Source organism: Physeter macrocephalus, chromosome 7, assembly GCF_002837175.3.
Source record: "Physeter macrocephalus isolate SW-GA chromosome 7, ASM283717v5, whole genome shotgun sequence".
In the NCBI taxonomy this organism is placed as follows: Eukaryota; Metazoa; Chordata; class Mammalia; order Artiodactyla; family Physeteridae; genus Physeter; species Physeter macrocephalus.
This window is the reverse complement of record NC_041220.1, coordinates 38,309,121-38,324,117: the sequence shown is the minus strand read 5'-3', so window position 1 is coordinate 38,324,117 and position 14,997 is coordinate 38,309,121. Positions and strand designations below refer to the sequence as shown.

Genomic DNA, 14,997 nt, shown 5'->3' with positions numbered 1-14,997 from the left:
TTTTAAGTGGGATGTGGAGTCATTAGAGAGTAAGCAGAGGAGTGACATTTTAATTATATTTAAAACGAGCATTCTGGCTGCATTGTGGAGAATGGATTATAGCAGAGCAAGAGGAATTTGGTGAGAAGTTTGTGGCTCTAATCAGGTTGAGAGAGATGATGCTGGATTAGACTAGGTCAATGACAATAGAAATAGAGAAATAGATTTGGAAAATATTTTCAAGACTGAACTTATTGATGGATTAGATATAAGATACTATGGAGAGATAAATTAAGAATAAATCCTGGATTTTGGCTTGAACAAGTTAGGCATATTTTGGTGCCAGCATTGAGATGGAAAGAATAAATGAGAAAGTGATTTAGGGAAGAAATAAAGCATTCATTATAACATAATAAAGATATATTGAGTTTAAGATGTGCATGTAGAGGAATCAAGTATAAATTTGGATCTATGAACTTGTAGCTTAGAGAAGTCTGAGCTAAATATATAAATTTAATAATATAAATATGTGTGTGTACATGTGCATGTGTGTGTATATGTGTGTATACATATACATATATATATATATGTATATATATATAGACACACACACACACACACACACACACACACACACACACACAGGACTGGGTGATATCCCCAAGGGGGAGAGGGTAGACAGATAAACCAAGAATCCCCAGATCTGAGCCCATATAAATATTAGGTAGAATAGGAGGAGGAAAAAATGAAACTAAGAAAGAACTCCTAGTGAGATAGAAAAACTGGGAGGGGATGGTTTCACAGAGCTAAGAGGAGTGTCTCAAGTGGGAAGCAAATTGGTATAGGAATTCATCACTGTCCAGTTCCACTCAAGTATTGATGCTGGGCTTTGTTCTTAATTTGTTAAGGAATTACCACCCCCTCTTTTCAGTGGAATTAAAAATATACTAGACTGATGAAAATTGGGTTTCTACCCAGAATAGTTATTCAGATGGGAGCTCAGCCTTGTTTTAGGATGATGACTGTTTTCATGAATGGCCAAGGGATATTGTGCTGATATCTGAAAATGGAAGGCCATTCACCAGATAGTGATAAGAAAAACAGCAATGGGATTCCTCTGTGATGGCAATATTATTTACTCACTTGAAGAGGGAGGGATGGCCTTCAGACATCAGTTAAGCTTCCATGTAGCTCCCTGGTGCTTGACAATTTCCCAACCCACCTCTTTGTCTTGTGGTCTCTCCCAAATTAAGCTTTCTCTTTCAACTCCTGCCACTCCAGTGTTCTCCAAGATATGGCCCAGTCCTCCTTCACCTGAGCTCCTTACAGAGAAAATGAACAATTATTTGAATGTTGGTGAAAATTACAGTAAGTCAAGAACAGAGAAATCACCATTAGTTTTCATAGTAGGGTGATCTTTGGTGACCTTGACTAGAGTTTCACTGGAGTAGTAAGGACAGACTACAAGGTGACAGGTGTTGAGGATTAAAAGGGAAGTAAGGAAGAGGAGTTATCAGGTGTGGACAACTCTTGAGAAGTTTTCTGGGAGGGAGAGTAGAGAAATGGATTGTGGGAGGTGAAGCTGAAATTGAATATATGGCTGAGGAGGATTTTTTTTTAAGATGCAAGATAAAAAGCATTTTCATACAGCAGTGGGAATGATTTAGTAGAAAGGGGGAGATTGATGGTGTAGGAGGACAAGGGGATATCTGAAGAAGTGATGTCCTTGAAAGGTGAGAGAGAATGGTATCCACAACACAAGGGGAGGAATTGGCTTTTAAGAGGAGCAGGGACAAGTCTTCCATTGTAATAGGAGAACACAGAGAACAGGATATAGTTTAGGAAGGTTTAATAGTGGGAAGTTGAGAGAGCGCTCCTCTAATAAATCTTTGTCAGCTTCTGCATTTCTATTTGGGATCTGTTTTCTATTGAATTTGACAGTGCTATTCTGATAGTGGTTGCATTTTGTCAAATAACTTGTCATGGGATTGTTATCTGCAATGGACTTGGAGACCTTGTGAAGGTATTCCTGGGAACTACATCTATTGGGGCAAGTAATTGTTGTAGAGGAACAAGCTATCAGTGAATATGGTAAGTGCATCCTGGAAAGTAGAACACATTCAGCATGTTTAGTGATAGATAATTACTAGTTCCGGAGATCAACTAGTAATAGAGAAAGCAGTGGATGAGAGTGCAGCAAGATACATCCTATCAGGTGGGTGGAGCATAGTAATTAAAAATCTGTAAAAGTAGGGAGCATTAGAGATTTTGGTACACAGACCAGTATATAGTTTGCAGCAGAGATGCCTGAAATAAAATAGTATGTTCTCCTTAAAGTTGGTTAAAGTTGGTTTAGGAGCAGACTTCAGTCCCATTCTAATGGAGAGGAGGCATTAGAAAGGTAAGAATAAGGCAGGACCCCATTCTAGCAAGTCTAGCTTTCTGAAGAGATCACTGGGATAGTGAATTTGGCAAGAACATAAGATTTGAATCCTTTTACCAGAACTAGTGTATAAGTTTGGAAAGTGGGAAGTGGTCTTAGAAATAATGCAGGGGCTTAGTTCCTATCAAAAGGATTCATGTTTTCTGGGGCCTGAAGTTTTTACAAGCATCACAAATCCTAAAAAAAAAAAAAAGTAATAATTTTAAGCATTAACTGCTTGACATAACTCTAAAGTACTTTTTCCCCTAAATTATTTTGGCTGCATACTCCCTAATTATGTCTTAGTATAACAATGTTTTATATAGTGATAGTTTTAAATTTTTTCTTTCAACTTCAAAATTCTTTGTAAGTAATGACATCCTAACATTTAATCGCATACATTGAGATGCATGAAACAGATGTACTCAATGGCTTTAGTACTGCTACAGTTTTGTACCCTACAAACACAGGAATTCTGATAAATTTTACATTTCCAGTCAAAAAGAAAAAATAATGTAGGCATTTATAATTGTATATGCTGCATTGTTGAGTATATTTCTGAAAGGAGAGAATTTCTATTTTAACTAGGGTTTGATGAGGACCCAATCTTTTTCTTACAATCTTACATGCTAAGTATAGTAGTTTTCCATTGCTGCATAATAAATTACCACAAGCATAGTGATTTGAAATGACACACATTTATCTCACAGTTTCTGTGGGTGTGGAGTCCAGGCATGAGACTGGGTCTTCTGTTTCGGGTGTCAGCAGGCTTTAATCAAGATGTTGGCCAGGCCGTGCTCTTCTCTGTAGGCTTGACTAAGGGCAAGTCCACTTGCAGGCTATCAGGTTGTTGGCAGAATTCGTTTCCTTGCATCTGTATGACTGAGGGTCCCAGCTTCTCATTGGCTGTCCACTAGAGGCTACCCTCAGGTCCTAGAGGCTGCTCACAATTCCCTGCCACGTACTCTCTGCAAAAGTAGTTCACAGTGTGGCTGTTTGCTTCTTCAAGGGCAGCAGGAGAATTTCGGGCTCAGTCAGCTAAGATAATCATATATAATGTAACAAGAGTCATGGGAGGAACATCCTATCATCTTTACCTTATAGCTTAATCAAAGAAATGATATCCCATTACCTTTTCCATAGGTAAAGCATGGTTGGAAGCCAGAGTAGCTTATACAGGGGTGTGATTTATTGGGAGTCACTTTAGGGTGGACATGCTAAAGAATGAAATAGTTTCTGTAGACCAGTTTCTGTACGTTTTATATCCTACTTTTCCTCCACTACTCAAATAGTTCTGGTGCCATACTCTAGACACCTCCATATCATGATATGACCTCTGGCCCTACACTTTCCTGTCACTATGCCACGTAAGTCAGTATGGGGGTGACAATATTTTATCTAGTACTATGCCTAGATGCTTACTGTGATGGTTAGCAGTGACTTAACTACACATGAAAGTGACTAAGAACCACAAAATATCCCTCTAGATTCAATGTAAATATATACCTAATTCAAGTTCCCCTTGGCTGGATCCCAAAGCTATCCATGGCCATTCCAACACCACCTCATCTGGGGGATGAGTGTGACAGAGGGGAAGTAAAAGTGAAAAGAGATAGTCTTAATTATTGTAATTATAATATCTTATTTTTATGAATTTTATAAAAGCATGTACCCATGGGAAGACTTCTTTTCCAAGGCTCATGAGGGGGCTAAATGAGGAGCTTTAAAATTAAGTTTCATTAGCTTCATGGGAAATCCACTTCAGGTTGCCACATTTTTTTTTTTTTAGTTTTCATTTTTTTAGTTTTAATCACATTTTTAATAATTTATTTGACAATTATTCTCTTGATCTGAAGTGATAGTTAGAATTTTTAAAACTTATGCAAATTTCTTATCCAATGGACCAGTTATGAAAGAAAGTCAATAATTGGGTGGAAGTTACCCTCTATGCATCACATGAAGATTCCAACCACAGGAGTTTAAATGTTTGGATTTAGATTGTGAAAAACAATAAAGTTTGTTCTTTTCCCTTAGGGCTACATTTATTGTGTAATTACAATGTACCAAGACTATATTTAGCCTTTATTCTTTGTGTTTAAATTGTGTGCTATTTAAATTCTGTGATATACATTGTCCTGATTTTATTTTGAGAAGGTAATTGGTGATTGTAGCAGGTACTTCTGTCTTCTGATCCCCAAAACATTCCCCTCTTGCTCTCACAAAAAAAGAAAAAAAAAAAGAGAGGAAAAAAAGAACTAAATATCTTTTTAAAGTTATCAGGTGACTAAATGTTCAGGGAAATTGAGTGCTGCTCTCCATAAGATAAAACATACCCTTAAGGTGTTTAGGGTAATCCCTTTCTCCTTTGCTAGTGATAGTTTAGAGGTGGTCATGTGCTCCAGTTCTAGCCAATCTAAGAGGAAGTGCTGAGGGTTCTGGGAAGGAGAGATGTATAGTGAGAAGCCACCCTTTCGTTGTGCCTTTGAGACTGCTAGTTGGTGACAAGTAGTTTCTGATCACTAAAACCTAGAGGATGCAGAGAAAATGACTCAAAGCTCTGAACTAACCAACTCTGCATGCTTTCTTCTGGACTTCCTGTAACGTGAAATGAAAACATGCCACGTCTAGTCTGACATTTCTATTGCTTACAGCAGAAAGCACTCTAACAGAAACAGCACAAAAGTCATACAAACACACATATAATATTTATTGTACCTTTTTCTCATTAGAAAAGCAATATATGTTCATTCTGGAAATTTGGGATACAGGTATTCACAAGAAATTTTAAAAATCATTCAGAGATAACTATATCAACATTTTTTGCACATATTCTATTTTTCCTATGCATGCACTTTATATATTATATAATTTTAAAAATTAGACTCATTGTTTTATACCTAATTTTTAAACTTAATAACAAAAGAATTAAATTGAAGATTTAAATCAATTAATCTTAGAAATTAAATTGAATCTTATTCTATTTAGTCTCCTATGGACACAATTTATAGTAATTAGACAACAAGAATTGGTTCAACATTTGAAACTAGGCGAAAGGTAAAATAGATGAAATTCAAATGTATTTTAACTGCTCATAAATATTATCTCTTTGTGACTACCAAGTAAGTTCTGAGATCAGGGCACTTAAATTTTTTTCTAACTCATTTACACTTATTTATGCTGCTGGGAAGATTATGTTTGTAGTACTCCAACATTTTTGGTTTGTTTGTTTTAAGCTATGATATCTCTGTTTTGTAGGCTGAAATTGAATTTGCACAATCTTTTAATTCATTGTTGTTTGTTCATGTCATGTATTACTAAACTGAATTTAGCAAGAGGAAATCCATTTTTTAACCAGTTTTATATGCCAAATAGAAGAGGAGATGTCCAAGATAGAATCTTAATTATCTGATATATTGGATTAACTCTGCAGAACATATCCTTTTTTAAAAGGAATCCTCATCTTTTATTATGACTGAAAATAGAGTAAATGACTGTAATACCAAATATGAAATACTCTATGTTGAGTGATGTATCTTTAACTTAAAAGCCACATTTACCTTTTGCGCTATTAATTTTGGTATAAATCCATATCCACATTATAATTTACAGACCGCAACATTTATATAATATACTTTTTTCTGCCAAGTTTTTCATTACATGTTGAGCCTTAAGAGAGTTTTTAAGGTTGAAATGGTGAGTGATCAAATTGAAACAATCCAGTACAGTTTCAATATTAACATTATTATGAATATATATATAAATGTATCAGGTGAATACATTCTGATACATTTTTATTGTAATAAACTTCTTTATGAATATACAGAATCAGTTGCGAATTCCTAACCTTTTTTGTGACATTGGCTCCTTTGGCAGTCTGGTATGGCCAAAAACCCTTCTCAGGATAATGTTTTTAAATGCATAAAATAACACAAATAGGAATAAAAGTAAAGCAGTTGCATTGTAATACAGTTTTGTGCATGGCCCACAGTTTAAAAACACCTGTATCAAGATTTTGAATAGCCCTTTAGTTAATGTATTAAAAAATGCCTGAGAGGGTATCTAAGAGCAGTTTCTTGAATGTGTAAAAGCCAAACTGACATATGTTCAATAAACACATATCTAACAAAGCCCTTAGATTGTATCTTGTATATTTTTGCCTTTAAATACATATGTAAGAATTGTTATCAGTTTGGGAATAAGAAAACATATGATAAAGAGATGGTAGAGAAGAATGGTTTTGCTATGACTTATCTATATTCCTGTGTCATCTAGTGGAACTTTAAATTCTTGGTATCAGTATACACACCTTTAAAGTTAACTTTGAGCATTTTAGCACACTACAAATTTGAGTCCAGCCCAATTCAACTGTAGAGTTGGGGCATTGATTGGCTAATTAAAGGTATGAGTTTAGTAAAAAGGAGATAAGAATGAAAGAGTAGAAGGAAGGAGTTCAATAGTGACAGAAATAGGACCAATGGAGACAGAATTGGAAAATAACCTAGAATGTGGAAAAATAACTACTACACACTAGAACACTAAAAGCCAAAGTATGAGAAGAGAAAAATAAGGAAAAGAAAGACCTACCATTAGTTTAATTAGTAGTTTACTTACCACAGTTCCACAAGGCCTGGAATGTGTGGAAACGACATTTCATCTTTTGTTTGGCACTACATACCTCATGTGAATATAATAATATTTTACCTATTTCTTTTAAAAAATAAGTTAAAGAGTGGTTTAATTTCTTTTAATTCCCTGATACGGTTTTCTTATTTAATGGATATTATAGAACCCTTTCATCCTATCCCCTTTTTCATGGAATGGGTGGAAACAGGCCTGAATTAAAAAAGGTATTGTGCTGACATATTTTGGAAACCATACCACTCAATGTGAACATCAGCAGGTATTAGTTATACATTTACAGAGAGTTTTTCTTTTCCCTTTTCTAATACCCTTCTGTCTCCTTTGACCTATATATAGTGAAACTGAGGTTTTCAGAGTTAATTTTACATATCAAATAACATTTTGCTTGTGCATTTGCTTGATTTCTTTTTTTTTTTTTTAGTGATTTGTGGATTATGGATTTAGAAAGATCAGAAGATAGAAAAAAATCCCTGATATTAAAAGAGAAGGTATGTTATTTATAAAACATAATCAGTATATATCTTTTCATCATTGTATTTTAAAACAGTGTTATTATTACTACACTTAATTACCGCAAACTCCATAGACTACACAGCCCAGGAGGAATGTTCTAACCCCCTGTCCAAATCTGAGCCCCTCTGCAACTCCCTTTTATATGGAGGCACTTCACAACCTGTACCAAGTGAAGAATGGGATGAACGATAACTATTTATAAGTCTTGTCAGGTTGGAGCAGTGGACGGTGGGTTGGTTGCTGAATACTCCAAACATCAGAATGCTTTTGAAGCCAAGGAAAAAATTTGATTCATTGCATTTTGTTTTTTTAAACCATAGAAGGGAAAACTGATCACATGGGCAAGGGAAATACTATCTCTGTGCTCTATGTATTTATTGTTTTAGCATAAGATTGTAATTGCTGCTAAGCCCCTTTGGAGAAAAACTCTCCAAGGCATGCTGAGGTTAGGACTGTGTTTCTCAGCGTTACTTTTTGGCATCTGTTTGCCTTAGGCCATGGCTATTTTAAATATTTATATATTATTATACAAGAAGAAAGTGATTTAAAAACCCATATAATGTGTTATAGGAGCTCAGAAAGTGAAGAGATTAATTTAGAAGCTAATGGTTAAGAGGAAATATTTATTTTTCCTGAAAAAATTTTCCTAGTAATTGAGTTTCTGACAATGTGATTTCCAAAGGAATAAGTATAATACCATAATCTGAAACTCTGCTTTGTTTGTATGTAAATGTGCTGGAATATGCTTTGTGTTTATCATTCCCAAAAGGGGAAATTCATTACCTTGTCCTACATAGTTTACGTGTATGTTTATGTGACTTCCTATGTAGTCTAACAATTACAGAGAGAAATATCCATATATAAGTGGATCAAAGCATGGATTTAAAAAAGCAAAGAGAAAGAAGAAGTGATTTACTGGATCTGACACCCTGTTTACCATTTCAGGATCAAACCAATACCAAATTCCAAGGACATAGTAGGGAGTCCAGCAGACAGTAAATGAAGTGGCAAATGCAACCGTCATCTTTAGGGTCCTCAGTCGAGCTTGTGGTATATTATTCTTGGATTGATTCAGTTGTAGTTCTTTTAGATAGAGAAAAGAGAAGGTATTTAACAACCAGTTTTATTACAAAACCAAAGTAGACAAAAAGGAAGAGAGAATCATAATTCAACCTGATGAATATAATGGAAGCAAATTTCTAATATTTTTAATAATGACAATTTGTTTGAAAAGCTTGTTTATATTTCAAGTTTTCCACTATGTTACATAATAAATAGAAAATATTAAAGATAGTAGTGCTCTTAAAATAAATTTTCCATCAAACTAATATGGATTTGAAATAAGGGGCTACTCAAGTTCTTAAAATATAAATTTAAGAGAGCAGACTGAGGTTAAGCTGAGTTGATTTCCCTACCTTTTGGTTGTCATGCCAACATAACCATGTTTACTTTATAAATTTATAAATTCACCCTCTTTCCTGACTGGCCACGCAGGAGGTGCCATTGCCATTGTGGGAGGCAATGCAAGCTTGGCACATGGAAGAAACACATGCATTGGAAATGGTGTCAAAATCCTAGTTGGCATTAAGGACATTGAAGGACGAGGACAAGATGGTGGAGTAGAAGAACGTGAGCTCACCTCTTCTTACAGAAACATCAAAATCACAACTAACTGCTGAACAAAATATGCTGGAACCTACCCCAAAAGATACCCTACATCCAAAGACAAAGAAGAAGACTCAGTGAGACGGTAGGAGGGGCTCAGTTGTGATAAAAACAAATCCCATACATGCTGGGTTGGCAGCCCACAAATTGGAAAGTAATTATACCACAGACGTTCTCCCATAGGAGTGAAAGTTTTGAGCCCCATGTATGGCTCCCCAGCCTGGGGGTCAGGCAATGGAAAGAGGAGCTCCCAGAGGGTCTGGCTTTGAAGGCCAGGGGATTGATCACAGGAATTCCACAGGCCAGGGGGAAACAGAAACTCCACTGTTGGAGAGTGCACACAGGGTCTTGTGCACACCAGGACTCGGAAAAAAACAGTGACCTCATAAGAGACTGAGCCAGAATTACCTGCTAGTAGGGTCTCTTTTGGAGATGCGTGGTAGCTGTGGCTCACTGTGGGAGCAAGGACACTGGTGGTGGTAGTTCTGGGGAGTACTCATTGGCATGAGCCCTCTTGGAGGCTGCCATTTTCTCACCAAGACCTGGCCCCACCCAACAGCCTGTAGGCTCCAGTGCTGGGATGCCTCAGGCCAAACCAGTAGAGCAGGGACACAGTTCCACCCATCAACAGACAGGCTGCTTAAAGTCTTCCCGAGCACACTGCTGCCTGCTAAACACACCCCGTGACACAGCCCTGACCACCAGAAGGACAAGACCCAGCTCCACCCACCAGCAGACAGGTACCAGTCCCTCCCACCAGGAAGCCTGCACAAGCCTCTTAGACAGCTTCATCCACCAGGGGACAGACAGCAGAAGCAAGAAGAACTACAACCATGAAGCCTGTGGAACAGAAACCGCAATCACAGAAAGTTAGACAAAATGAGGTGGCAGAGGAATATGTCCCAGATGAACGATCAAGATGGAACCTCAGAATAACAATTAAGTGAAGTGAAGATAGGCAATCTACCTGAAAAAGAATTCAGAGTAATGGTAGTAAAGATGATCCAAGATCTTGGAAAAAGAATAGAGGCACAGATCAAGGTGATACAAAAAATGTTTAACAAAGACCTAAAGAACTAAAGAACAGTGAAACAGAGATGAACAATACAATAACTAAAAAGAAAGATACTCTAGAAGGAATCAATAGCAGAATAAGGCAGAAGAATGGATAAGTGAGCTGGAAGACACAATGGTGGAAATCACTGCCACAGATCAGAATAAAGAAAAAAGAATGAAAAGAAATGAGGACAGTCTAAGAGACCTCTGGGACAACATTAAATCACCAACATTCAAATTAGGAGAGGAGAGAGAGAGAGAGAGAAAGGACCTGAGAAAGATTTGAAGAGGTAATAGCTGAAAACTTCCCTAACATGGGAAAGGAAACAGTCACCCAAGTCCAGGAAGCACAGAGTTGTAGGATAAGCCCAAGAAGGAATAAGCCAATACACATAGTAATCAAATTGACAAAAAATTAAAGACAGAGTAAATATTAAAAGCAACAAGGGAAAAGCAACAAATACCATACAAGGGAATCCACATAAGGTTATCAGCTGGTTTTTCAGCAGAAACTCTGCAGGCCAGAGAAGAGTGGCATGATATATTTAAAGTGATGAAAGGGAAGAACCTATAACCAAGAATACTCTACCCAGCAAGGCTCTCATTCAGATTCAACAGAGAAATCAAAAGCTTCACAGACAAGCAAAAGCTAAGAGAATTCATCACCACCAGACTGGATTTGCAACAATGCTAAAGGAACTTCTCTAGGCAGAAAAGAAAAGGCCACAAGTAGAATCAAGAAAATTATGAATGGAAAAGCTCACCAGTAAAGGCATACATACAGTAAAGGTAGGAAATCATCTGCACACAAATATGATATCAAACCCAGCAATTGTGAGGAGAGCACAAATGCAGGATATTGGAAGTGCATTTGAAATTAGAAGACCAGCAACTTAAAACAATCTTGTTTATATATAGACTGCTATATCAAAAGCTCATGGAAACTGCAAATTGAAAATTTGCAATAGATACACACACAAAAAAGAAAAAGGAATCCAAATACAACACTAAAGTTAGTCATCAAATCACAAGAGAAGTGAACAAAAGAGGAAGGGAAGAAAAGACCTACAAAAACAAATCCAAAACAATTAACGAAATGGCAATAAGAACATGCCTATCGAAAATTACCTTAAACATGAATGGATTAAATGCTCCAACAAAAAAGGCAGAGTGGCTGAAGGGATACAAAAACAAGACCCATATGTATGCTGTCTACAGGAGACCCACTTCAGATCTGGGGACACATACAGACTGAAAGTGAGGGAATGGAAAAAGGTATTCCATGCAAATGGAAATCAAAAGAAAGCTGGAGTAGCAATACTCATATCAGACAAAATAGACTTTAAAATAAAGACTGTTACAAGAGACAAAGAAGAACACTACATAATGATCAAGGTATCAATCCAAAAAGAAAATATAACAATTGTAAATATATATGCACTCAACGTAGGAGCACCTCAATATATAAGGCAAATACTAACAGTCATAAAAGGGGAAACTGACAGTAACACAGTAATAATGGAGGACTATAACACCCCATTTTCATCAATAGACAGATTATCCAGACAGAAAATCAATAAGGAAACACAGGCCTTAAGTGACACATTAGACCAGATACACTTAATTGATATTTATAGAGCATTCCATCCAAAAGCAGCAGAATACATATACTTCTCAAGTGCACATGGAACATTATCCAGCATTTGTCACATGCTGGGCCACAAAGTGAGCCTTGGTAAATTAAAGAAAATTGAAATCATAACAAGCTTCTTTTCCAACCACAATGCTACGAGATTAGAAATCAACTACAAAAAAAATAAAACTGTAAAAAACACAAGCACTTGGAGGTTAACCAACATGTTATTAAACAACCAATGTATCACTGCAGAAATCAAAGAGTAAATTAAAAAAAATTCCTAGAGGCATATGAAAATGAAAGCACGATGATCCAAAACCTATGGGATGCAGCAAAAGCAGTTCTAAGAGGGAAGTTTATAGCAATGCAATCTTACCTCAGGAAATAAGAAAAATCTCAAATAAACAACCTAACCTTACACCTAAAACAACTAGGGAAAGGAGAACAAACAAAACCCAAAGTTAGTATAAGGAAACAAATCATAAAGATCAGAACAGAAATAAATGAAATAAAGATGAAGAAAACAGAAAAGATCAATGACGCTAAAAACTGGTTCTTTGAAAAGATAAACAAAAAACCTTTAGCTCGACTCATCAGGAAAAAGAGGTAGAAGGCTCAAATCAATAAAATTAGAAATGGAAGAGGAGAAAGTTATTATACAATGGACACCACAGAAATACAAAGGATCTTAAGAGACTACTACAGGCAACCATATGCCAATAAAATAAACACCTAGAAGAAATGGACAAATTCTTAGAAAGGTACAATCTCCCAAGACTGAACCAGGAAGAAATAGAAAATATGAATAGACCAATCACAAGTATTGAAATTGAAACTGTAATTTAAAAACTCCTGACAAACAAAAGTCTTGGACTGGATAGCTTCACAGAAGAATTCTATCAAACATTTAGAAAAGATTTAACACCTATCCTTCTGAAACTCTTCCAAAAAATTGCAGAGGGAGAAACACTCCCAAATTCATTCTATGAGGCCAGCGTCACCCTGATACCAAAACCAGACAAAGATACCACACAAAAAAGGAAAATTACAGGCCAATATCACTGATGAGCATAGACACAAAAATCCTCAACAAAATACTAGCAAACAGAATCCAATAACACACTAAAAGAATCACACACGATGATCAAGTGTGATTTATCCCAGGGATGCAAGGATTTTTCAATACCTGCAAATCAATCTGTGTGATACATCATGTCAACAAATTGAAGAATAAAATCTATATGATCATCTCAATAGATGCAGAAAAAGCTTTTGACAAAATTCAACACCTTTTATGATAAAAACTCTCCAGAAAGTCGGCATAGAGGGAACATACCTCAACATAATAAAGGCCATATATGACAAACTAACATCATGCTTAATGGTGAATATCTGAAAACATTTCCTCTAAGATCAAGAAAAAACAAAGATGTCCACTCTTGCCACTTTTTTCAACATATTTTTGGAAGTCCTATCCATGGAAATCAGAGAAGAAAAAGAAATAAAGGGAATCCACATTGGAAAAAAGGAAGTAAAACTGTTACTGTTTGCAGATGACATGATACTATACATAGAAAAACCTAAAGATGCTAACAGAAAACTGTGAGAGCTCGTCAATTAATTTGGTAAAGTTGCAGGGTACAAAATTAATACACAGAGACATTTAAGATGGTGGAGGAGTAAGACATGGAGATCACAAATACATCAAAAATATATCTACATGTGGAACAACTACAGAACACCTTCTGAATGTAGGCAGACCTCAGATTTCCCAAAAGGCAAGAAACTCCACATGTACCTGGGTAGGGCAGAAGAAAAAAGAAAAAGGAGAGACAAAAGAATAGGGACAGGATCTGCACCTCTGGGAGGGAGCTGTGAAGAAGGAAAAGTTTCCACACACTAGGAAGCCCCTTCACTGGCGGAGACGGGGTGGAGGGGGGGAAGCTTCGGAGCCACGGAGGAGAGCATGGCAACAGGCTGCAGAGGGCAAAGCGGAGAGATTCCCACACCGAGGATCGGTGCTGACCAGCACTCACCAGCCCGAGAGGCTTGTCTGCTCACCCACCAGGGCGTGTGGGGGCTGGGAGCTGAGGCTCCGGCTTCCGAGGTCAGATCCCAGGGGGAGGACTGGGGTTGGCTGCGTGAACACAGCCTGAAGGGGGCTAGTGTGCCACAGCTAGCCGAGACGGAGTCTGGGAAAATGTCTGGAGCTGCCTAAGAGGCAAGAGACAATTGTTTCCGGGTGCGTGAGGAGAGGGGATTCAAAGCACTGCCTAAACGAGCTCCAGAGGCGGGCACAAGCCGCGGCTATCAACACGGATACCAGAGACGGCCATGAAATGCTAAGGCTGCTGCTGTAGCCACCAAGAAGCCTGTGTGCAAGCACAGGTCACTATCCACACCTCCCCTCCCAGGAGCCTGTGCAGCCCGCCACTGCCAGGGTCCCGTGATCCAGGGACAACTTACCCGGGAGAACACATGGTGCGCATCAGGCTGGTGCAACGTCACGCTGGCCTCTGCCGCCACAGGCTCGCCCCGCATTCTCTACCCCTCCCCCCCCCCCGCCAGTGTGAACCACACGCCCCTATTCAGCTGCTCCTTTAACCCTGTCCTGTCTGGGCGGGAACAGACTCCCTCAGGTGACCAATACACAGAGGCGGGACCAAATCCAAAGCTGAACCCCAGGAGCTGTGCAAACAAAGAAGAGAAAGGGAAATCTCTCCCAGCAGTCTCAGGAGCAGAGGATTAAATCACCACAATCAACTTGATGTGCCTTGAATCTCTGGAATACCTGAATAGACAACAAATCATCCAAAAATTGAGGCTGTGGACTTTGGGAGCAACTGTAGACTTGGGGTTTGCTTTCTGCATCTAATTAGTTTCTGATTTTATATTTATCTTAGTTTAGTATTTAGAGTTTATTATCACTGGTAGATTTGTTTACTGATTTGGTTGCTCTCTTCCTTATTTTTTTCTTTTTTTAATATATAGATATATATTTTTTCCTTTCTGTGTGTATGTGTATGCTTCTTTGTGTGATTTTTGTCTGCATAGCTTTGCTTTTACCGTTTGTCCTAGGGTTCTG

General features: G+C 37.5%; 1 protein-coding gene across 1 annotated transcript in view; it reads right to left on the bottom strand.

The window, feature by feature from the left end:
* Positions 1-7,339: 7,339 nt before the first annotated feature.
* Positions 7,340-14,997, bottom strand: part of GNRHR (gonadotropin releasing hormone receptor) — a 49,238-nt gene continuing 41,580 nt past the window's right edge. The window contains exon 3 of the mRNA XM_007108008.2: positions 7,340-8,638. Coding sequence (XP_007108070.1) covers positions 8,394-8,638 — 245 coding nt within the window. The 3' untranslated portion in view covers positions 7,340-8,393. The remainder of the gene's footprint in view (positions 8,639-14,997) is intronic.